At 43.0% G+C, this 25568-nt stretch overlaps 1 protein-coding gene across 3 annotated transcripts in view; it reads right to left on the bottom strand.

Annotated features, from left to right (window-relative positions):
• LOC140494794 (3',5'-cyclic-AMP phosphodiesterase 4C-like) overlaps positions 1–25568 on the bottom strand; it is a 332319-nt gene that overhangs the window by 303928 nt on the left and 2823 nt on the right. For 2 of the 3 annotated variants that reach the window (XM_072594394.1, XM_072594392.1), the window contains exon 1: positions 8081–8102. The exons of the other annotated variant lie outside the window; for it this stretch is intronic. In XM_072594394.1, coding sequence (XP_072450495.1) covers positions 8081–8087 — 7 coding nt within the window. In that variant the 5' untranslated portion in view covers positions 8088–8102. Of the gene's footprint in view, positions 1–8080; positions 8103–25568 lie in introns of those variants that run through there. 3 annotated transcript variants of the gene reach the window in all.

The following is a 25568-nucleotide window of genomic DNA, read 5'->3' on the forward strand; positions in this document are numbered from 1 at the left end:
AACTCCTCCATCCCACAGCCCAACCCCCAAAAACACTGACTGAGGGGTTGCAGTAATTTTCAAATCTTGAAATGGGAAAAAGTTTGCAAAGTGCAAACTTATAGAGGTTTACAAAATTATGAGGGGTATGGATAGCATAAATAGTCAAAGTCTTTTCCCTGGGGTTGGGGAGTCCAGAACTAGAGGGCATAGGTTTAGGGTGAGAGGGGAAAGATATAAAAGAGACCTAAGGGGTAACTTTTTCACACAGAGGGTGGTACGTGTATGGAATGAGCTGCCAGAGGAAATGGTGGAGGCTGGTACAGTTGCAACATTTAAGAGGCATTTGGATGGGTATATGAATAGGAATGGTTTGGATGCTGGCAGGTGGGACAAGATTGGATTGGGACATCTGTTTGGCATGGACGGGTTGGACTGAAGGGTCTGTTTCCATGCAGTACATCTCTATGACTGTATGCTGTCTCAGAGAATTCATGGACTTGAGGATGGCGAGGAACCATGGTCTTGAGGTCAAAGATCAAATATAAGGTTTTATTGAATGTCAGAACTGGCTGGACTAACTGAGGGCCTCCTCCTGCTCTTACTGCTTACATTCTTAGCTATAGCAAGCATTCAAGGTCATTAATCAGTCCTGGATACATATACAAGGAATAGGATAAGCACACAGACAGTGACTGTTTATTCTTCTGTTGATTATTACTTTCCAGTGCATGTTTCTTTGGGTTTTAATATTTGTTATGAGCATACCCAGTTCAGTTATTGCCTTTCGCTATGTGTCCTGAGGGCACCCACAATCAAAAGAGTTAGTGTGGGACTGGAGTCACACAGAGGTCAGATTCAGTCATACTCTGAAGTGCGTTACTGAACCAGTTAGGGTGGATACAGCAATTCAAAAGCTTCTTAGTAATCTCTCTTTGTTTTTTTAGCCAATCTTTGTCCTGCAGCCATTATGATGAAAGAAGCAGATTTTCTAACCATGACTCCATTGCTCCCATCCTGTGAATCACTCTGTACAGAAAAGAGAGACTTGGTGAAAAGTTGGAATAGGGGACGATTCAAAGAGACTTGTGGCAGCCCAGGGTCAGAAGTCATTAAAATATCATGGACGTGTGCAGAAAATTATCAAAAAAGCTAAAGGAATATTGGTCTTTCTAATGGAAAGGGAGGTAAAAGTCAAAATGGCAATAACTGTGGATGCTGTAAATCAGAATCAAAATTGCTGGAAAAGCTCAGCAAGTCTGGCAGCAGTTGTGAAGAGAAATCGGAGTTAATGTTTTGGGTCGAGTGACCCTTCTACAGAATATCTGAGGACTGGTCACTCAACCTCAAGCGTTAACTCTGATTTCTCTCCACAAGTGCTGCCAGATAAAAGTCATACTTTAGTTGTACTGTACAGTCTGTGAACAGTTCCAGACATTTCCCCTGAGGAGGGAAATGCTGTCCCTTAACAGAGTACTGCTTAGATTCACCTGAATGATACCAGCACACCAAGTGTAAATTACAGGGAGAGATTGAATGAGCTAGTGAGTTATCCTGTAGAACTTAGAAGGTGAAGGATTGCTTTGACCAATGTTTAAGATATCAATAGGAATAGAAAGAAGCTTTTTTTTTGCCAGTTGAGGAACCTAGGATGAGGGTGCGCAGTTTAAACATTCAGGTAGACCTTTCAGGAGTGAAATTACAAAACATTTCTTAAAGCAAAGAGAGCTAGAATTTTAGAACTCTCCTCCACAACGCAGCATAGTTGCTCAGTGGTTAGCACTGCTGCCTTGCAGCATCAGGGACCTGGGTTCAATTCCACCCTCAGATAATTGTCTGTGTGTAATCCTGTGTCTGTGAGGGTGTCCTGTGGGTGCTCTGATTTCCTCCTCACAGTTCAAAGATATGCAGGTCAGGGTGGATTAGCCACAGACTTGCCTGCTCCTCAGATGCTGCCTGACAGGCTGTGCTTTTCCAACACCATACATTTTGACCCTGGTCTAGCCATGGGCCAGGCAGTGTTTAAGAGGTAGGTCAGAGTGGGATGCTCTTCAGACAATTAGTGTGGACTCCATGGGCCAAATGGTTTCTTCCACACCTATGGATTGGATTCTATGAAACTGAGAAAGGATGGAAGATCAATTGCTTATTCTGTGTCTGAGATTGATTTTCCTTCATCAAAGGTTTTAGGGAATACAGAGTGAGGAAGAGTACGTGGAGTTAGATTGGTCATGATCGAACTGAATGGTGGAAAGGGGCTGAATAGTCTCCCCTGTAGCTCCAGCTAATCGGATCTGTGCCAGCTTTCCAACTGGTTCCATTGTTCTGAAAATCTTGCTGTGCGGCTGCTGATTTTCCTTATGGTTGTTTCATTGTACGGAACTTGAGAATTGCTGAAGAAAAGACACATTTGGCAAAAGTTTTCGTCTTTTATGCATTAGGACAATTTCCCAATTCAAGAGGAAACCCAACATTTATACTGCAAGAGGTGAGAGTGCTGATTGGTTGGCAAGTGGACGCTGATCGGCCTAAGCATTGGCCTGAAAATTTGTCCAGCAAATGGAATTTACTTTGTTGCATAACAAGACATGAAGCTTCAACACAGTGACCAGGGGAGGTGACTATTTACCTGGAGAGCTAGTTTCAAATTATGCCATGGCTTAATGGTGGAATTTGTAGCTGAATTCAGTGAAAACCTGAAATTATGAGTCTAATGATGACTGTGAAATCATTATTGACTGTCTGGAAAAGCCCATCTGTTTTACTAATGCCCTTGAGAGAAGGAAATTGCTGCTCTGGCCTATCTGTGAGTCCAGACCCACAGTAATGTGGTTGCCTCTCAACTGCTTGCCTCCTGACCCTGATCGGACCCTAAATTTAACCCTAACTCTGACCCTGACCCTAATCCATTGCATTGGTAAATTGGAGGCCAATTTCTTCCCTAGTTTAAAAGGCTCTTTAACTCAAATAACTGTGTGTCCTCAGGTGGGATGATCTTGTGAGACCTCTGAAGGTTAAAATGTCAGTCAAGATCCAGAGAGATGATATCTACTATCTGTGGGATTATTAACCTTCATCCTTGATCTTGACAGAACTCAAAAACTCAACTCAGGAGATTAAACCACTATTGAGGTAAATTAAAATCTATTTCTAATAAAGTCAATGCTCTGGATGCTGGAAATCTGAAATTTAAACAGACACTGCTGGAGAAATTCAGGTCTGGCAGCATCCATGAGAGAGAAACAGAGACAATACTTCGAGTCCAACATAACTCTTCCTCAGAACTGAGAGTTTAATCTTGAAACCGGCCCCCTCACAGATCTAAGTCTTTCCAGCATTTTCTCTTTTAATCTCTTTACAATGTTAACAAGATATGTAAAATCTGTTTTCTTTTTAAGAAATTATCTTTTGAATTGTCAGAGGTGACTAAAGTGGCTCTGTATCGGAGATGGGGGCAAATGAGAGAGGTATTCTAGAGCTGGCCAAGTTAAACCAATCCCCCCCCATTCCATCTTTTGTGAAAATACAATCTTGAAAAACTCTGAACGTTCCAATGTAATCTCCCGTTAAAAGCTTATCAAAATCGACAAACATAACTTGCGTAAGAGAACTGATTTTGTCCTGAAGTGAGATTTGGTTTGACAATCTGATAAATGTAAAGATACAAGAAAACAATAAAAGCTTTGTTGAAACAAAATGTCATTGTGCCATTGCTGTTTGAGTTACGAGCAGATGTTGTTTCATGTTAGAGTGTGCTTGTCTTGTGACACCTTTATTCACACACAGCAAACACTAAAACTCAGTCCATTTGCACAGTTCCTAGTCTCTCTGTTGGTCACGGGATCACAATTTGCATGTTCAGTGACCATGATAGAATGAGCCAGCATAACAGGAGGACATTTGGCCCACTATGCTTTGAGTTATCCAACTGGTCTCACTCCCCTACCCTTCCCCTATGAACTTTTACTTTCATCTGTTCAGCTGTTTACCAAGATGCATTTTGAGAGTTATATTTTAACCTTGCTGCATATAATCACTCCCCACATCTCTGTTGAGGGAGTGGGTTATTGCCTTGAGTGATCAACCATGATCATGTTAAGTGGTGGAGAAGGCCTTCTTTATTTCTATGTGTCGCTCTGCTTATTGACTGTCCCATCACTTCAAACAATTCCTTCACATTTACTCTGTCAAAGTCCTTCATGATTTTGAATTCTCCTCTTAACTATCTCTGCTCCAAGGAGCGCAGGCCTACGGTTTTTCCAATCTTTACACACAAGCAATGTCCCTTCATCAGGTCCTAACTGCGGCATGTCTACGTCATCTCCCAAGGCCTTGCTATCTATTCTTCCTAAAGATGCAAACTGCCTCAGATTACAGAAATGAGGAAATACATTACATCCAGGGAGGGACAGAGTATATTGACCATGTTGCTGGCATTGACACCAGAGATCAATAGCTTAAATCCCATTGAGTCAGTTTGACAGTTTTTGCTCAGCTAAAGGTAAGCAAAGAAATATAAATAGTATTAGTAAAAGGGGCATGCAGTTGTCAGATTATCATTTAAAAATCCAACTAGTTCACTGAGAAAATCTCCATATCCAGATCATAAGAAACAAGGCACAAGTGTCAGGTGTATGATGGAATACTCTCCACTTATCTGGATGGGTGCAGCTCTGACAATGCTCAAGGAGCTTGACTCCATCCAGAATAAAGCAGCTCACTTCATTGGCACAACATCCACAAACATCTACTCCCTCTACCACCGACGGTCAGTAGCAGTAGTGTGTACCAACTACAAGATGTACTACAGAAATTCACTAAAGATCCTCAGATAGCACCTTCCAAATCCAAGACCACTTCCATCTGGAAGAACAAAATCAGCAGATACATAGGAACACCATCCCTTGCAAGTCTTCCTCCAAGCCCCTCATTATCCTGACATGGAAACATATTGCTGTTCCTTCACTGTCGCTGGATCAAAATCCTGGAATTCCCTCCTTAAGGACATTGTGGGTCAATCCAGAGGACATGGGCTGTAGGGTTCAAGAAGGCAGCTCAACCCCACCTTTTCAAGAACAGTTAGGGACAGGCAATAAATGCTGGCCCAGCCGGTGATGCCTACATCCCATGAATGAATAAAAAATAGGAATAGGCCACTCGGTCCCTCAAGCCTGTTGCAAAATTCACTAAAACCATGGATGACCTGATTGTGGCCTCAAATCTAGTTTCATGCCTGACCCTCAAACTCCCTTGTTGACTAAAGGTCTGTCTAACTCGACCTTCAATACATTGTCAGACCCTTGTGGGAACGAAACAGAAAATGGAGCAGGAGGAGGCCATTCGGCCCTTTGAGCCTGTTGCACCATTCAATATGATCACAGCTGATCATCCAACCCAGTCCGCTGTTCCCATGTTCTCCCCATACCCTTTTGATCCCTTTGACCCTGACAACTATATCTAACTCCTTCTGGAAAACATTGCAATGTTACAAACTGTGAACAGTGGAATTAACTGTAATCAAGGATGTAAAAAACTCAAAGGTTTTTTTTAAAAACTTGTGGAAAAACAAGTGCGATCCAGAGTTTTCTGCAGAGGGAGTTTGGGAAGTTAGGGAAATTCCCCAAGGAGTGGTCTGAATTCAATGATGCTAGATATACATTTCCTCTGCAGGAAGTGTATAAAATTTGTTTACAAGCACATGTTATACAACCACCATCGGAGCCAGGTCTGAACCTTTCACATTCAGTTTAATTTAAAATGAAGCTGGGTAAATACATGAGGCTCAGTGGAGCAGCAAGAGGCCATTCAGCCCCTCATGCCTGGGAGCAGGATTGATCTGTAAATTATTTCCATTAACCTGTCTTGCCTCCATCTGCTTTTATACCCATCCCCAGCAAAAATCTATCGATTGCATCAAATCATAGAAGAGGTCATTCAGCCCATCGACCTCGCCAAAGATACACTAATACCTACACCAGTCCCACTTCCTTGCTCTCAGCCCACAGCCTTGAATGTTAAGACAGCTTCAAGTGCGCATCCAAGAATGTTTTAAAAATTGTGAGGTCCCTGCCTCAACTATGCTCCAGGCAATGCATTCCAGACCCTCACCACCCTGTAGATGAGAAAGGGTTTTCTTCAAATCCCCTCGAACAGTCTGTCTGTCTTTCTCTTTTAAAGTGTGCCCCTTGTTTTAGATGCTTTGACTAAAGGGATTAGCTGCTTTCTATCCATCTTGTCCTTTCCCTTCATTATCTTATCCACCTCTATCAGATCCCCCCTCAGCCTTCTCTACTCCAAATAAAACACCTTGAGCTTATCCAGCCTCTTCATCACTGAAATGCTCCAACCCAGATCACATCCTGGTGAATCTTCTCTGCATCCCCTCCAGTGCAATCACATCCTTCCTATAGTACTGTAATGAAAACTGCACACACTACTGTGACCAAACCAAAGTTCTGTACTGCTCCAACATGATGTCCTTGCTCTTACACTCTATGCCTTGATTAATAAAGGCAAGTGTCCCATGCACTTTCTTAACTCCCTTTTAACCTGTCCTACTGCCTTCAGAGATTTATGGATAAGCACTCCAAGATCTCTCAGCTCCTCTGCATTTCCTTGCCTTCTGCATTTCATTGAGTACTTCATTTAGTATTTAAAATGATTAATTGAGCTAGCAGCTATTGCTTTTAGTGGAAAGGATTCCACCACCATTCATACAGTCATATAACCGGAAACAGACCATTTGGTCAAACCAATCCAAGCCGAACGTAATCCCAAACGAAACTAATCCCACCTGCCTACTGCTGGCCCATATCTCTCCAAACCTTTCCTATTCATGTACTTATCCAAATGTCTTTTAAACATTGTAACTGTACTCACATCTATCACTTCCTCAGGAAGTTCATTCCACACACGAACCACCCTCTGAATGAAAAAACTGCCCCCCATATCTATTTTAAATCTCTCTCATATTGAAGAGATATTTCCGAAACTGTCTCCCACATGGGCCTGGCTCAGACTTCAAGATTATGTCCCATTGTTTTGGAGATGTCCATTAATGTGAAATGCCCCAATATATCTCTCCTAATGAGTGAGCACTGGAGCAGGGGTAGGCCATTCAGCCCCTTGAGCCTGTTTTGTCATTCTAGACAACAATTGATCATCTACCTCAGAGCCATTCTGCTGTGCTATCCCTTGAAGTAATTCAAAAGTAGAAATCTATCAATCACAGTCTTGAACATACTCAATGATTAACATTCCACAGCCCTCAGGGATACAGAATTCCAAAGATCCACCAGCTTCCAAGTGAAGAAATTTCTCCTTATCTCAACCTAAGATGGCCTGATTCTACCCTGAGTCTGTCCCTGAGTCACCAGCTGGGGAAAACATTTTGTCCTGCATTAGAAACATTTACTCAGGTACATGTATGGGATAGGTATGGAGGGATATGGAGGGATATGGACCAAATGCAGGCAAATGGAACTGGTTTAAATTGTAAAACTGGGCAGCATGAGCAAGTTAGGCTGAAGGGCCTGTTTCCATGCTGCAGACCTTTATGGCTCTGTGACTCTATCTGCCTTGTGCAGCACTATTAGAATTCAAAGAGAAACCTCTTTCAAATTCCTGCCAACGATGAACAAGTAACCCCTTTATTTTCTTTATTGCAGCAAAGGAAACCCTTAAACCCGTAGGCTTTTGAATGGACCTCTCAAATTTTAAATCTAATGTTGATCTCACTTCTTGTACACCTTCCTTGAAGCTGTAACTTTTTATTCTTTGCTCTGTTCAATAACCCTATGCTTTTTGTACGGTATGATCTCTCTGTACTGCATGGAAAACAAACCTTTTCACTCTTTGTGACAATAATAAATCAAATCAAATCAAGTTATTCTGTGCTTTGCATCATTTAAATCATGATCTGTTCTGTTCTTTTGATCTAAAATGGTTGGTGTTATGCTCATGTACATTGGAATCTATTCACCACAGTAAATCACATTGAGTTAATCAAACAAACTGTATTTTTCAGTTTGCACAACTTTCTCTACAACCAACTCTGTGGGCACATGTTAAGAAAGAAGTAAGTTTTGAATTTATAGAGCACCTGACATGACTTCTGAACATCACAATGTATTTTACAGTCACGGAGGCACTTTTGAAGAGTGTTCTCTGTTGTCGTGCAGGAAACGTGGCAGCCAGTTTGCACAGCAAGATCCCACAAACCGCAATAACATAATGACCGAGTGATCTTCTTCCTCAACAAAGGTTAGGGAAGGAATAAATACTGGTTCCCGGAAACTGGAGAGGACTGTCATCTGTACACACGGCCTCCCTTCACAAACAGCATCTGTTGTACCTTCTGCATTTTCAGCTGAATAGGTCTCAATTTATCTCCTCAATCTGAGATCTGGCAATTTTGGGGAAGGATCTGCACTTGGAATGTTTACATGGCAATTCCACTTACGGACATGAGATTGCTATGTGTTTCCAGTAGGTTTTCACAAAATTGCTTCAGGCAAAGAACCGTGTTTGAACATGTTAAAGAATTCTCTGCACAATCCTCCTCTTCTTTCCTTCCAAATTCCCTGTCTTCAGTCAAGCACTGAAAATTCTCTCTCATTTCATCACGAGTTCCAAACTCTAACACCATAAATTAACAAAGAACTCAGGCAGAAAGGTAAAACACAAGGAAGAGCAGAAAGAAAATTCCTTTTCTCAGCGTCCAATACTTGCAAAATGTCAATAATTGGTTGCTGAACACATATATTGTCAAAAAAACACAAAAAATTCAGGAATAGGCAAAACATAACCATTTCATCAAAATCACTTCTGACAGTGCGGCATTCCCTCAGCACTGACTCTCCGACATTCCCCGCTCCCTCAGCACGGATCCTACGACAGTGCAGCACTCCCTCAGAACAGACACTCCAACAGTGCAGCACTCTCTCAGCACTGACCCTCCGACAGTGCGGCACTCCCTCAGCACCGACTCTCTGACAGTGCGGCACTCCCTTAGCACTAACCCTCCAACAGCATGGCGCTCCCTCAGCACGGACCCTCCGACAGTACAGCACTGACTCTCCAACATTCCCAGTTCCCTCAGCACAGACCCTCTGACAGTGCAGCACTCCCCGGCATGGACCCTCCAACAGTGCGGCACCCTCTTAGCACGGACCCTCCAACAGTGCAGCACCCTCTCAGCACTGTCCCTCTGACAGTGCGGCACCCTCTCAGCACTGACCATCTGACAGTGCGGCACCCTCTCAGCACTGACCCTCCGACAGCGCAGCATTCCCTCGGCACGGACTCTCCAACAGTGCAGCAGTCCCTCAGCTCTGACCTTCTGACAGTGCGCCGCTCTCTCAGTACATGTGGTTCTGTTATAACATGCGTTTTGTAAATGCGAATTCCCTCTAACGCAATTGACGAATTGCAGATGCTTTTTCTAAAGTGTGAACTTTTAAAACATGTGTTGGCTGTAACACGGTTACATCGCCAACACTTTAAGCGCTGTTTCTAACATGTGATTTTTCTATAATGCGTGGTTGCACAACAACGCAACCATCCCATTGTAGATGAACTGACTGTATAGTCCTGTGACACTTCAGTGCCCCTTCCATTCTGCAATAGGAGTGTCAGCCTATAACATGGACCCAGGTCCAGAGATGAAACTCAAAATGTATAGCCTTCGGAATTCTTAGTCCTGTTCAAAGTGCAGGGTTTAATGGACATAATGCAACTAAAACATGATTCTTTGACCGCAACCAAATCTTATTGCCTTAAAGATATAAGAACATATCACGTGAACATTAAAGTGGAGCTTTTAAATGCTTTGTTATCTTCTAAATTGCACATTTACACAAATCCTGGTTGGTTTGTCCTGAAAGCATGTGGAATTTGTGAGGGAATTTGCCCTGAATCAGAGACTGAAACATATGACTACAGTTCAAGGATAAAGGACTGAACATCAGGGTTTACTGTGGATGAAAGACATGGAAGATTATTGAATGTGGGGAAATAGATGGTGACATCTTGAAAAATGCCCATATTACAGAGGAGGAAGTGCTGGATGTCTTGAAATGCATAAAAGTAAATAAGTCCACAGGACCTGATTAGCTGTACTCTAGAACTCTGTGGGAAGCTAGGAAAGTGATTGCTGGACCTCTTACTGAGATATTTGTATCATTGATATTCACAGGTGAGGTGCCAGAAGAGTGGAGGTTGGCTAATGTGGTGCCACTATTTAAGAAAGGTTGTAAGGAAAAGCCAGCGAACTATAGACCAGTGAGCCTGGCATCGGTGGTGGGTAAGTTGTTAAAGGGAATCCTGAGGGACAGGATGTACATGTATTTGGAAAGGCAAGGACTGATTAGGGATAGTCAACATGGCTTTGTGCGTGGGAAATCATGTCTCACAAACTTGATTGAGTTTTTTGAAGAAGTAACAAAGAGGATTGATGAGGGCAGAGTGATGGACGTGATCTATGTGGACTTCAGTAAGGCGTTCAACAAGGTTCCCTATGACAGTTTGGTTCACAATATTAGATCTCACGGAATACAGGGAGAACTAGCCATTAGGATACAAAACTGGCTCAAATGTAGAAGACAGAGGGTGGTGGTGGAGGGTTGTTTTTCAGACTGGAGGCCTGTGACTAGTGGAGTGCCACAATGATCGGAGCTGGGTGCACTACTTTTCATCATTTATATAAATGATTTAGGTGTGAACATAGGGGGTATAGTTAGTAAGTTTGCAGATGGCACCAAAATTGGAGGTGGACAGCAAAGAGGGTTACCTCAGATTACAACAGTATCTGGAGCAGATGGGCCAATGGGCTGAGAAGTTCCAGATGGGGTGTGACTTAGATAAATGTGAGATGCTGCATTTTGGAAAAGTAAATCAGAGCAGGAACTATACACTTAATGGTAAGGTCATGGGGAGTGTTGCTGAACAAAGAGACCTTGGAGTGCAGGTTCATAGCTCCTTGAAAGTGGAGTCGCAGGTAGATAGGATAGTGAAAAAGACGTTTAGTATACTTTCCCTTATTGGACAGAGCATTGAGTATAAGAATTGGGAGGTCGTGTTGTGGTTGTACAGGACATTGGTTAGGCCACTGTTGGAATATTGTGTGCAATTCTGGTCTCCTTCCTATCGGAAGAATGTTGTGAAACTTGAAAGGGTTCAGAAAAGATTTACAAGGATATTGCCAGGGTTGGAGGATCTGAGCTACATGAGAGGTTGAATAGGCTGGGGCTGTTTTCCCTGGAGCGTCGGAGGCTAAGAGGTGACCTTATGGAGATGTATAAAATCATGAGGGGCACAGATAAGACAAATAGACACCTTCCTAGGGTGGGGAGTCTAAAACTAGAGGGCATAGGCTTAGGGTGAGATGGGAAAGATATAAAAGAGACCTAAGGGGCAACTTTTTCAGGCAGAGGGTGGTGCATGTATGGAATGAGCTGCCAGAGGAAGTGGTGGAGGCTGGTACAATTACAACATTTAAAAGGAATCTGGATGGGTATATGAATAGGAAGGGTTTGGAGGGATATCAGCCAAGTGCAGGGACATGGGATTAGATTAGTTTAGGATATCTGGTCAGCATGGACAAGTTGGACCGAAGGGTCTGTTTCCATGCTGTACATCTCTATGACTCTATTTAGGACTGAAATGGAGAGGAATGCTTTCACTTGAGAGTTGTCAGAATTCTTCATCCCAGAAGATTGTCAATGTTCATTCGTTGAATATACACAAAGCCACTTTGTGAAGGATGGTATTCGAGCTAATTTTTGCGCTTATACATGGAATGATAAAAGAAACTTCAAATTCAACCAAACTGCAATTTCAGCTAGTGTCTCTTGTTATTGGTTCAATTGAAACCCTAGTTGATGCCAAATATCTACATGTAGTTAAACACAATAAATCTACAATTAATAAATAACATTGGGACATCTTTCAATGATTGAAATAGAAATATGGCATTTAATATTTTAACAAAAGCATCAGTGTCAAACATAGGGTTAGATACAGAGTGAAACTCACTCTACACTGTCCCCATCATAGACTCCCAGGATAAGGACAGCACAGGGTTACATACAGAGTAAAGGTCCATCCACACTGTCCCTATCAAACTCCCACGAAAGCAATAGCACAGGATTAGTTGCAGAGTAAAGCTTCCCCTACACTGTCTCCACTGCAGCTACACCAATGTTTTTCAGCAGACATACCAATAGCTCTTTTTTGGCCTTTTAGCACCAGTTGTGTTCCTGCAGAGTGCTCCGTAATATTTTATTGAGTTGCAGAAATTCAAAATCTCAGGAACAGATTAAAGTCTTTGGGAAATGGGCTCAAAAAGCATGACTTTAACATTTCAGGTAATGTTGCTGGTCTCAATAAGTTAATTATCAGAACCAGCCTGGATTCCAATCTGTTCTGAAAGGAATAATGAACTCAGTCACTGTCAGGGTATAGTTGATAGCCTCTATTCTAGATGGTGGAAACTGTGGGAGAGAAATATCGATACAGTAATCACATTGTCATGGGCAAGGCTGAGATGATCAGGACATTGCTGAAATGTGACTTATTTATTGGAATAGTAAGAGCTGATATTAAGGTAACTGGAAGAGAAGTTTTACCAGCTCCATCCCCACCGACACCCTCTGACCTCTTCCCCTTTCCAGTGTTCATGATGGGGGTTCCAATAACTGTGTAAAAATCACTTCTCGGTCTAATCAAAACTGGACTGGAACTGTTACAATCTGTCCTTACCTGACCAGGACTGTAATGAGATTGTTGTAATGAGACTGTTTGATTGAGGATGTAATCAGTGGGTTACAGCTTCACTGAAGTCACCAGGATTACTCACTCATCTACGTCCCACAAGCCAACTTGCTAAGGTATCCATAGCCAGCTAATCACATCCCATTCATTCTTTTCCCAATTTGTTTCATTCATTCACGGATGAGGGTGTCACTGGCTAGTGCACCATTTATTGTCCATCCCTAATTGCCCAGAAGGCAGTTAAGAGTCAAACACATTGCTGTGGGTCTGGAGTCACCAGGTAAGGATGGCAGTTTCCCTGACGGATATTAGTGAACCAGATGGACTTTTCCGACAATTGACAATGGATTTATGGTAATCATTAGATTCTCAATTCCAAATGTTTATTGAATTCAAATTCCACAATCTGCCATGGCAGGATTTGAACCTGGGTCCCCAGAATATTATCTGGGTCTCTGGATTAACAATCCAGCAAACATAGCACCAGGCCATTGCCTCCCCCAAAATAAAATTATATTTGTCACCTTTCCCTACGTCCAGCATGTCTTCCAAAATAGCCATTGTTTTGAGAGAACTCTGCAGTAATGTTGCTTTAGGCTGCTGCTGCTGTGTCCATGGATTATGGTTCTCCCATTAATTCCAGTCTGAATGGTTGTCCTTTCCTGGATTCAGTAACGTCTGTGTTCTCTTTGCCATTGGGGGTCTGCAGTGCAAGGTTGAATGCAATGCACTGCTACCACTCTGACTCCCTTGCATCGCTGCCTTGCTCTTAACTTACAGAAAGTCTCTCTTCCCCTCAGTAAATCATTTAAATCCTATGTCTAGACAATAATATACATTACATAGCCAACAGGTCTCCAGGACAATGTCCTCCTGCTCCTCTTCGAGCCTTGCCTATATGTTTCACTTCTTCTGCTCTGTTGATATCAGTGCCATTGTGAACATGATCATAACTAATATATTCACATCCCATTATGCTACAGCCATGCTCCCTTTAGATGGCTTTTAATGTGTTTACTTTTCACAATTTTCCAAAGATTTCTGGATTTCTTGGTAATTGATGCTGTATTTAAGGTTTGAGATGGAACATTGTGTTGTTCTACAAATTGCAGCTTCATTTATAAGCTGTCAGTTATGAAATAGGTTTTATCAAGAAGGTAGTGTTGATTCTGGACAGAAAACCCATTCTTGCAATGAGTCTGTGTAACGACTGACAGCCCCAGTAACCTCTGTCTAAAATCCATCATTTCTGCAAGTCTCACAGTATCTTCGGTTCATTAATTCAGCCATCTTGTACAAGTTGGACTGAGGATCTGTTTCTGTGTTGTATGACTCCATCTTTGAGAGACCCTACAATCCATTCTAATGTTTCATTCAAATGTTTCTTCAATGGTTGAAGTTTAGTTTGTCTTCATTATTCTATCTGGAGTTTATTCCAAACATTTGTTGTTATATATGTAGCAGAGGAACCACAACTTGAAGTGCAAGAATAATGAGTGATGTAGATCCCCTCAAACCAACAATAAAGGATCTATAATCTCCTGATCGCATGTCCAATATCATTTTCCCAATTATTAATGTCACATTTGCCCAGGTTCTCTTGACCATGTGGGTGGTAACTCTGAAATTCCCTTTGACTCAATTATTTCCTATCTCTTTGTGCAGTTCCCACATTTTAATGTAACTAGATTTGATTCCCTACAGTATGGAAATAGGCCCTTCGGCCCAACAAGTCCACACCAACCCTCCAAACAGCAACCCACCCAGACCCATCTCCCCACATTTACCCCTGACTAACACACCTAACACTATGGGCAATTTAGCCTGCCCAGTTCACCTAACCTGCAAATCTTTGGATTGTGGGAGGAAACCAGAGCACCCAGAGAGAATGTGTAAACTCCACACAGATGGTCACCCAAGCCAGGAATCAAACCCAGGTCCCTGCCGCTGTGAGGCAGCAGTGCTCATCACTGAGCCACCGTGCTGCCCTATGTATGTGTACATATCTGTAGATATTTTTAACTCATTTGTGGGATACGGGCCTCGCTGGCTGGGAGAGCATTTATTGCTCATTCTTAGTTGCCCCTTGAGAAGGTGGGGCTGAGCTGCTTTCTTGAATTGTTGCAGTCTATTTGCTGTAGGTAGACCCACAATGCCCTTAGGCAGGGAATTCCATTATTGTGACCCATTGACTGTGAAGGAACAGTAATGTATTTCCAAGTCGAGTGGCATGTGGCTCGGAGGGGAACTAGAGTGTGGTGGCATTCCTATATATCTACTGCCTTCTAGATGAAAGTTAAAAATCACACAACACTTCTGCCAGAAGGCAGAGAGAGTGGAAGCATGGGGTCTTTTTCAGGATATCAGCTGGTGGCTTGTGAGTGCTGCAGTGGTCAGTGCTAGCACCACAACTATTCACATTAATGTGTAATGTTCTAGATGAAGGAACCAAGGGCACTGTCGCTAAGTTTGATCCAAAAGCTCGTACTCCCAAATAAACCTGTTGGACTATAACCTGGTGTTGTGTGATTTGTAACTTTGTCCACCCCAGACTAACACCAGCACCTCCACATCACTTAGAGATGTAAGTGGCTGTGGGTTTGGAAGGTGCTGTATGAGAATCTTTGGTGAATTTCTCCAGTACCTCTTTTGATAGTCCACACTGTTGCTAATGTGCGTCGGTGGTGAAGAGAACTGATGTTTGTGAACATAATGCCAGTCAAGCAGGCTATATTGTACAAAATGTACATATTTCATTGGAAAAGGCGTGTTACATGTTTGGAACGAGCTGGTATGAGAATCAGTGGATTAATGAATAACTAAATGATGGATGTAATGAGAGACCAAACTTGCTGAGTGATTAGCTCCAGATAAGCACCATATTCCTGATGAAGGAAATGTCCATATGCCCGAAATGTTGATTCTCCTGCTTCTCGGATGCTGCCTGACCAGCTGCGCTTTTCCAGCACCACACTCTCAACTCTGATCTCCAGCATCTGCAGTCCTCACTTTCTCCTTTGAGATATGAAGAGAGATGGTAGATTTAAGGTAAGGGGCAGGAGGTTTAGACAGGATGTGAGGAAAAGCATTTTCAGTTAGAGGGTGGGAATCGGGAACTCACTCCCTCATCACATTGAAGAAATATTTTGATGTTCTTATGGACTAGGCCAGACCACTCAAAAGATTCTTAAGCAGGCTTCCCTAGACCTAACTCTGCAATTTGTTTCGGTAAGTGTACAGTGAAAATTACCCAGAGTAAGATAGCTAGGTTGACTACTAGATTTTAAATCAGACAAAAATTTATTCACAAAGTCGCACAATGAAACACAAAGGACAAAGAACCCCTATAGAACTCAACCTATCCAGCTAGACGTAATTATGTTGTTCTGAATACACACAACAGACCTAATAAGCAAACTCCTTTTAAAATCCACTATAAATGGAGCACATGCTTACAGGTTGAAATTGAAAGGCAGAAAAGAGAGAGACAGTTTCCATAAAGCTCCCTGTTGAACTTCCCAGTTCAAGACTCAACTAAAAACAACTCAGCTTTTTAGCTCAGCTAGACAGCTGACCACTCCCCCCTCTTTATACAGATCACTTCTAAAGCATGACTACTTTGGCCTGAAGTCTCATGTGTTTACATATAAAGAAAAGGCCTCTCAAAATCCTTTTTCATCTCTGTACCAAACCAGACTGATCGGAGCCCGGCCCAGTTTATTGCTCCTCTGAAAAAAAAATCAAGGACAGAATCCCCTTGAGCCAAGGAACAGCTTTTAGGAAAGAAGGGACTAGCTTTGTGACAATGTACACTTGTGATACCAAGGCTACAGACTAGGTGCAGGAAAATAGAACCAGTGACCAGTGTGGACCTGATGGGCTTAAATGGATTTTTTTTTGTGCTTTAAATCTCTATGACTCTATGAGTCTATGACTTGCATTTATATAGCACAACATTGTAACATCCCAAAGCATTTTCACTGAATGAAGCATTTGTCACGTGTAGCTGCTCTTGTAATATGGGAAATGCAGCTGCCAGGAGCAATGCAGCAAGATTCCACAAACAGCAATATGATAATAACCAAACAAACTGTGTTAGTGATGCTGGTTGAGGGCTCAATGTTGCCCTGAAACACCAATAAACAAAACAAGTTAAATGAGCGTGTGGCGCAGATTGAAATTGGTGGGTACGATGTTATGGGTATCTCAGAAACTGCAAGGGGATCAGGACTGGGAGCTAAATATCTAAGGATATACATCCTATTGAAAGCTCAGGCAGATGGACAAAGGGGACAAGGTTACTTAGTTTGTAAGATACCCGGGTTCAATTCCCGCCTCAGGCGACTCTCTGTGTGGAGTTTGCACATTCTCCCCGTGTCTGCGTGAGTTTCCTCCGGGTGCTCCGGTTTCCTCCCACAGTCCAAAAAATGTGCAGGTTAGGTGAGTTGGCCATGCTAAATTGCCCGTAGTGTTAGGTGAAGGGATAAATGTAGGGGAATGGGTCTGGGTAGGTTGCGCTTCGGTGGGTCAGTGTGGACTTGTTGGGCTGAAGGGCCTGTTTCCAAACTGTAAGTAATCTAATCTAATCTAATCTAAAGTGATATACAGCCCTTCTTCAGAAGAAGGGCTTATGCCGGAAACGTCGATTCTCCTGCCCCTCGGATGCTGCCTGGCCTGCTGTATTTTTCCAGCACCACATTTTTCAACTTTGGTACTCCAGCATCTGCAGTCCTCACTTTCTCCTAAAGTGATATATAGTCGGGCGGCAAAGACCCTGATGAGATTTCTGTACTGGCCTCCTAGCAGTCATCAGGATGTTGGAAAGAAAATAAATCAGGAAATAGAAAAGGCGTGTAAGAAATGTGCTCTTACAATAATCATGGGGCTCGTCAATATGCAGGTGGGCTGGGAAAATAGACTTGCCAGGGATCCCAAGAAAAGGAATTTGTGGAATGTCTACATGATTTTTTTGGGAGCAGCTTGTGGTAGAGCCCACTGAGGAACAGCCGCTCTTGATTTGGTGATGTTTAATGAGGCAGACTTGATTAGGGAGCTAATGGTCTGTAAGAGTCTATAATATGACAGAACTCACCCCGCAGTTTGAGAGGGGAAAGCTGAAACAGATGTCACAGTATCACAACTGAGTAACAGTAACTAGAAAGACATGAGGGAGGAGCTGGCCAGAGTTGATTGGAAGGGAAGCCTAGCAGGAAAACAGTGGACCAATAATAACAGGAGGCTGCAAAATAAGGTAAGAGCCCATGGTGTTAGGGGCAAGGTACTGACGTAGATAGAGGATCGGCTGACTGGTAAAAGGATGACAGTAAGGAAAAAAGGGGCCTTTTTCAGGATTGCAGCCGGTGACTCGGGGAGTTCTGGAGTGGTCAGTGTTGGAACCACAACTATTCACATTACATATTAATTTTCTCCATGAAGGAGCTGAGCACACTGCTGCTAAGTTTGCAGATGACACAAAGATAGGTGGAGGGACAGGTCGTGTTGAGGAAGCGGGGAGGCTGCAAAATGACTTGGCAGAAGTGGGTACTGCAGATGCTGGAGATTAGAGTCAAGATTAGAGTGGTGCTGGAAAAGCACAACAGGTCAGGCAGCATCCAAAGAGCAGGAAAATCGATGTTTCGGGCAAAGGCCCTTCATCTGGAATGAGGCCTGATGAACAGCTTTTGCCCGAAACATCGATTTTCCTGCTCTTTGGATGCTGCCTGCCCTGTTGTGCTTTTCTAGCACCACTCTAATCTGGACTGCAAAAGGACTTGGATAGGTTAGGAGAGTCAGCAAAGAAATGGCAGATAGAAAGTGGGAAAGTGTGAGGGTATGCACTTTGGTCAGAGGAATAGGTGCACAGATTATTTTCTAAATGGTGAAAGGCTTTGGAAATCTGAAGCACAAAGGGACTTAGGAAACCTGATAGAGGATTCTCTTAAGGTTAACATGCCCTTCAGTTGGCAGTTAGGAAAGCAAATGCAATATTTCAAGAGGGTTAGAAAACCAGAGCAGGGATATACTGCTGGGGCTGTATAAAGGCTCTGGTCAGACCACATTAAGAATATTGTGAACAGTTTTGAACCTCATATCTAAAGAAAGATGCTCTGACCTTGGAGAGGGTCCAGAGGAGGTTTACAGGAATGATCCTGGGGATGGAAGTCTGGTCATATGAGGAGTGGTTGAAGATTCTTGGTCTGAATTTGATGGAACTTAGAAGGATGAGGGGGTATCTGTTTGAAACTTACAGAATACTGAGAGGCCTGGGTTCAGCAGATGTACAGATCTTTCCACCGATAGGAGAGATGGGGACCTGAGGGGACAGCCTCATAGTGAAGGGATGACCCTTTAGAACTGAGATGAGGAGGAATTTCTTCAGCCAGAGGGTGGGGAATCTGTGGAACTGATTACCCAGAGAGCTGTGGACGCCAAGTCATTAGGTGTTTTTATGACAGAAATAGATAGATACTTGAATAGCAGGAAGATCAAGGGTTATGGGGGAGGGGGGAATGCTAGAAAATGGGGTTGAGAAACCTATCAGCCATAATCGAATGGCAGAGCAAACTCAATGGGCTGAATGGCCTGATTCTACCCAATATCTTATGAGAACACCTCCCCTCTTCTTTGAAAAGATCTTTTGGGATCTTATAACACCTTCCCTACAGGGTCAACAAATTGAGGGGGGTGGGGAGGTTAGGGATTAAAGACATTGGCTCAATGTATCATCTGAGGAATGGTCTGCCCTCCCCCACCTCAGTAAAGGCACCATGGGCTGTCAGCCTGAGTTATGTGACCAAGTATCTGAAGTGGTTACTCAGAGACGTTTATTGACATTTTTAGGAGTGTTTTAGAATACTTGTTGCATATTCCTTCAGTTGGATTGAACAATGGATTACATTTTAAAACCAGAATGTGCTAAGCAGCTTCAAGTCATCCACAGTCAGATTCTCACTGCTGGCTGCAACAAAATAACATCAACAGAGAAAATATCACAAAGCAAGATACATTTCTAATCTCGGCTGATGTTCATGTTCTAAATTGGGGTCTCTATCTCACTTTCCCTCCTTCACATTCCTCTCCTCCGTCAGGCACTAGCTGCCACTTGGTTTCTACAAATCAAGATAAACACAGACCAGGCTTCATGTTACAATGTCGTTAATCAACTTAACACCTTAACACCCCCAATGACGCAAAACTGCTGCTGTGCTGGTCACTGTCAGCAGAGCTGTCCAGTGTATTAACCACTTGAAAGGCTGATAAGCCAGTCCTGTTACCTTCCCAACCTTTCAAACTCCCATCTGAGAGGAGATGTCCTTCAGAACTCAAGTTCCAAAGTGCTTTCTGTGAAATAAAAAGAGTTGCAACATTGTTGAGAGTGTGGTGCTAGAAAAGCACAGTAGGTCAGGCAGCATCCAAGGAACAGGAGAATTGATGTTTCAGGCATAAACCCGCCATCAGGATTTCAGCAACTCAGGATCCAGAGTTGCAACGTTGGTCAACATTTCAACATAGCAAGATCCCAAGAGCTGTGGCCATGTGAATATCTGGCCAGTCCATTGTCTGGTGCTGAATTGGGGATAACTATTGGCTGGGGCATTAGGGAGAACCCCTCTGCTTCTAGTTGTAGCCATCGGCATTGTACTTTTATCTGACCCTGCAGCATTCCCACAGCACTGCGTTGGGAACGTCAATCTGGATCTGTGCTCAGTTTAAGGGAAGTAGGGAATCGAACTCACAGTGCTCTGACACAGGGGCAGCTGTGTGCTATCCACTAGGATGGATTGATATCAAGCACAGTCTTTCACAAGGTATACGGAAACCTCAAGTGTTACAGACAAATACTACAACCACTCCAACTGCCCATCTCACTCACTCATCCCGTTCAAGGAGGTCACCATGAGTGTATGAACATTGCAGAAAGTCCTCAGGAGTGAATCAATACTTACTGTGAAAAAGGAGCTTAATTCCATACCCAACCTCATGCCACACTTGCTCTGGGAGTGTTTGATGGGGACAGCATGGAGGTAAAAGGGCAGAGAGAGCATTCCTTTTGTTTAAGATAGTGAGAGACTTTCTCTTTATCTAACCATGTACAGTCCCTATCTTGGGAGGGTTTGATGGGGACAGTGTAGAGAGAGCTTAACTTTCAGGTTAAATGAGTGCAGGGAACTTTACTCTGTATCTAACTTTGTGTTGTATCTGTCCTGGAACTGTTTCATAGAGACAGTGTCGATGAATTTTTACCTTCAGTTTATTATTAATTTAAAAGAATACAGGGAGTTTTACTCTGTATCTAACCCTATGCTGTCCCTGTCATGGGAGTGTTTGGCAGGGACAGTGCAGAGGGAGCCTTACTTCCTGACTCAGTTTGATACTTGTCTGTTTGCCCCATCTCAGAAATGTCATACTGTCTGCATTTCAAGTGTACTTGCTGGATGAAGAAGATATTGTAACTAGCCTCAGAGTAACATAACTGTACACCATGCCCAGCAATTAAATCCTCAGTCAAAATGGACACCCAGGTTTTAGTTCTGCTTGCCAATATCCATATTAAGGGGGAGAAAGTGAGGACTGGAGGTACTGGAGATCAGAGTTGAGAGTGTGGTGCAAGAAAAGCACAGCATCCAAGGAGCAGGAGAGTTGACATTTCAAGCATAAGTTCGTCATTAGAAATGTTCCTCAGATGCTGTGCTTTACCAGCACCACACCTTTTTACTATGATCCATATTAACTTGACTATTGCTGGAAAAAGATGCATTTTGTCAAAGTTTTTCATCCTATTTACATCAGATCAGTTCACAAAAGGTAACCAATGTAAAGGGCAAACTTCATTTATATCAGAAAAGAAATTGGCAGTTGACTATCTGTCATTATTAACTGGTGTAATCTCTATGGCAACCCCTCTATCAGAGTCTCCTTGCCAAGCAATTAGCACTCTCCTATCATTTAGTATAAATGTTATTTTCCCTTTATTTGGTATTCTTGTGAATTGTCCTGGTGAGAGAGAGATAAAAAGATTTGACAACATATTTTTTATCAGCAATATTCTGTATTGTTCTGTGCCATCAAATAACCATATTAAGGTATTGATCATACCCATGAAAAACAACAAGTTGAAATTCTTCCAAGTTAATCATTCCTAGTCCAAACAGCCTGCTTGTATTTACCACACAGTAATCACTCAGTACTAGCAGGGAAAGAGAGTTGACCTTTCAAAACCTCCCCTCCCTTCCTTGTTGGCTTTTTACTAATAACAGTTTGTGTGACATGCGTTGGAAGTAAATTGTGGAAAACTGTTCCTCTCTCGTTCGGATTTGGAGGAGGCCAGGCCACTGCCATTTGATTAAGATCATGTCTGATTTGTGTCTTAACTTTCTCTACTTTAGATCCCAAACCTTTAACAGCCTTTCCTAACAGATTCTTTTGATCAGCCATCACTGACAAAGCCAACATTTATTGGCCAGCCCTAACTGAGAATGTGGGAGAGAACTGCTTCTTGGACCATGACATTTGAGGGGTGTAGGGACACACACAATGGTGTTAAAGGAGGGAATTCCAGGATTTTGATCCAGCGATACCGAAGGAACAATGATATATTTCCAAGTCAGATCGGTGAGTGAGTCAGAGGAAAATATTCAGGGTGTTTCCTGAATTTGCTGCCCTCATCCTTCTAGATGGTAGCAGTTTCAGGTTTTGAAGGTGTTGCCTTTGGTGAGTTGCTGTAGTGCATCTTGTAGTCAGTATACACTGCAGTAACTGTGTGTCGGTGGTGGAGAGACTGAATGTTGAATGCATTAAATGCGATGTCAATAATCAGGCTGCTTTGTCTTGGATGATGTCAAGCTTCTCAAGTGTTGTTGGACCTGCACCCATCCAGGCAAGTGGAGAGTATTCCACCACACTCCTGACTTGAGTCTAGTAGATAGTGGACAGGCTTTGGGGAGTCAGGAGGGGAGTTGCTCACTGCAGGATTCTCAGCCTCTGACCTGCTCTTGTAGCCAGAAGATTGACATTGGTGATGTCCAGGAAGATGATGAGCTCACCTCTATGGGGAGGTATAGATGTAGTGATAATACCACCAAGCTTGTAATTCTAATGATACCAAAACAGAAATTGCTGGAAAATCTCAGCAGCTCTGGCAGCATCCATAGAGAGAAATCAGAGTGAATGTTTCAGGTCCAGTGACCCTTCCTCAGAGAATTTACCTTGATTTCTCTCCACAGATGCTGTCAGACCTGCTGAATTTCTCCAACAATTTATGTTTTTGTTTCTGATTTACAGCAGCTGCAGTTCTTTTGGAATACTAGTGTCCTGCAATAATATAGGTTTAAATCTCAATTTAGCAGCTGGTGGAATTGAAATTTAGTTAATCAATCTGGAATAATGACCACAAAACTATCATCGATTGTTGCAAAATCTCATGTGGCTCCCCAATAATCTTTAGGGAAGGAAATCTGCCTTCCTTACCTGGTCTGGCTGACACATAACTCCAGACACACAGCAACGTGGCTGACTCTTAACCACCCTCAGAAATAGCTGAGCAAGTGCTGCCCTCAAGAGCAACACCCACACCACATGAAAGGTTAAAGGCAAGAGTGCATGGTGCCAGGAACTATGCATGATCCTTGAAAGAGGACTGTGTCCCTGAAGGCAGATACCAGCCAGCTGTGAGAGCTCTCCAGAGGGGTCCTCCTGATGAAATGGAGCTGTGGACAGTCACCTCAGGGGAGATTGAGACCTTACCTAGTACCAGCCCACAGTTAGTGAAAGAGATACACTGACAGAAATGGTATTGCTCGGACTGGTATAACCCAAAACCTGGTAATAACAATGACTGCAGATGCTGAAAACCAAATACTGGATTAGTGGTAAATTCCAAAACCTAACCACCACTACCTCCCCCTGAACAAACCTCTAAACACAAGGGAATGCAAAACTAAAACAACAAACAGTTTGTCGCAAGGGAATGCAAGCCCAGTTTAAGTAAACTGTCCTCATTATCTAATGCTTTCAGTCCATATCACAAACTTGATTGAGTTCTTTGAGGAAGTAACAAAGAGGATTGATGAGGGCAGAGCAGTAGATGTGATCGATATGGACTTCAGTTCGACAAGGTTCCCCATGGGAGACTGATTAGCAAGGTCAGATTTCATGGAATACAGGGAGAACTAGCCATTTGGATACAGAACTGGCTCAAAGGTAGAAGACAGAGGGTGGTAGTGGAGGGTTGTTTTACAGACTGGAGGCCTGTGACCAGTGGAGTGCCACAAGGATCGGTGCTGGGTCCTTTACTTTTTGTCATCTACATAAATGATTAGGGTGTGAGCGTAAGAGGTATACAGTAGTTAGTAAGTTTGCTGATGACACCAAAATTGGAGGTGTAGTGGACAGCGAAGATGGTTACCTCAGGTTACAATGAGATCTTGATCAGATGGGTCAATGGGCTGAGAAGTGGAGATGGAGTTTAATTTAGATAAATGCGAGGTGCTGCATTTTGGGAAAGCAAATCTTAGCAGGACTTATATACTTAATGGTAAGGTCCGAGAGAGTGTTGCTGAACAAAGAGATCTTGGAGTGTAGGTTCATAGCTTCTTGAAAGTGGAGTCGCAGGTAGATAGGATAGTGAAGAAGGCGTTTGGTATGCTTTTTTTATTGGTCAGAGTATTGAGTACAGGAGTTGGGAGGTCATGTTGTGGCTGTACAGGACATTGGTTGGGCCACTGTTGGAATATTGTGTGCAATTCTGGTCTCCTTCCTATCAGAAAGATGTTGCAAAACTTGAAAGGGTTCAGAAAAGATTTTCAAGGATGTTGCCAGAGTTGGAGGATTTGAGCTACAGGGAGAGGCTGAACAGGCTGGGACTGTTTTCCCTGGAGTGTCGGAGGCTGAGGGGTGACCTTATAGAGGTTTACAAAATTATGAGGGGCATAGATAGGGTAAATAGGCAAAGTCTTTACCCTGGGGTCAGGGAGTCCAGAACTAGAGGGCATAGGTTTAGGGTGAGAGGGGAAAGATATAACAGAAACCTAAGGGGCAATTTTTTCACGCAGAGGGTGGTACGTGTATGGATTGAGCTGCCAGAAGATGTGGTGGAGGCTGGTACAATTGCAACATTTAAGAGGCATTTGGATGGGTATATGAATAGGAAGGGTTTGGAGGGATATGGGCCGGGTGCTGGCAGGTGGGACTAGATTGGGTTGGGATATCTGGTCGGCATGGACGGGTTGGACCGAAGGGTCTGTTTCCATGCTGTACACCTCTATGACTCTATATCTCTCTTTTTTTTGTCCTTATAAAGTCAGAGTCATAGAGCACAGAAATAGACCCTTTGGTCTAATCAGACCATGCTGAACCTAATCCCAAACTGAATTAGTCCCACCTGCCGGTACTTAGTCCATATCCCTCCAAACATTTCTTATTTGTGAACTTATTCAAATGTCTTTTAAACATTGTAACTGTACCCACATCTCTCACTTCCACAGGAAGTTCACTCCATACACAAACTACACTCCATGTAGCATGTCCTTTTTAAATCTCTTTCCTCTCACCTTAGAAATGGACCCCCTAGCCTTGAAATCCCCCATCCTCGGGAAAAGACAATATCATCACTCCTATCCACACTCCTCAGTATTTTAGAAACTTCTATAATGTCACCTGGGGACCTATCTGATTGTCCCACTCTATCATCCAGGAGCATCAAATCCAATGACAGCAGCTGCTCTAAATAGGGTCTGTAGGACATTGGTATGTCTGTACCTCTGGGTCAGGAGAGCTAGGTCCTAGTCCCACCTGGACCAAGCAGGGTCCAAGCAGGTTGA

This window comes from Chiloscyllium punctatum, chromosome 24, assembly GCF_047496795.1.
Source record: "Chiloscyllium punctatum isolate Juve2018m chromosome 24, sChiPun1.3, whole genome shotgun sequence".
In the NCBI taxonomy this organism is placed as follows: domain Eukaryota; kingdom Metazoa; phylum Chordata; class Chondrichthyes; order Orectolobiformes; family Hemiscylliidae; genus Chiloscyllium; species Chiloscyllium punctatum.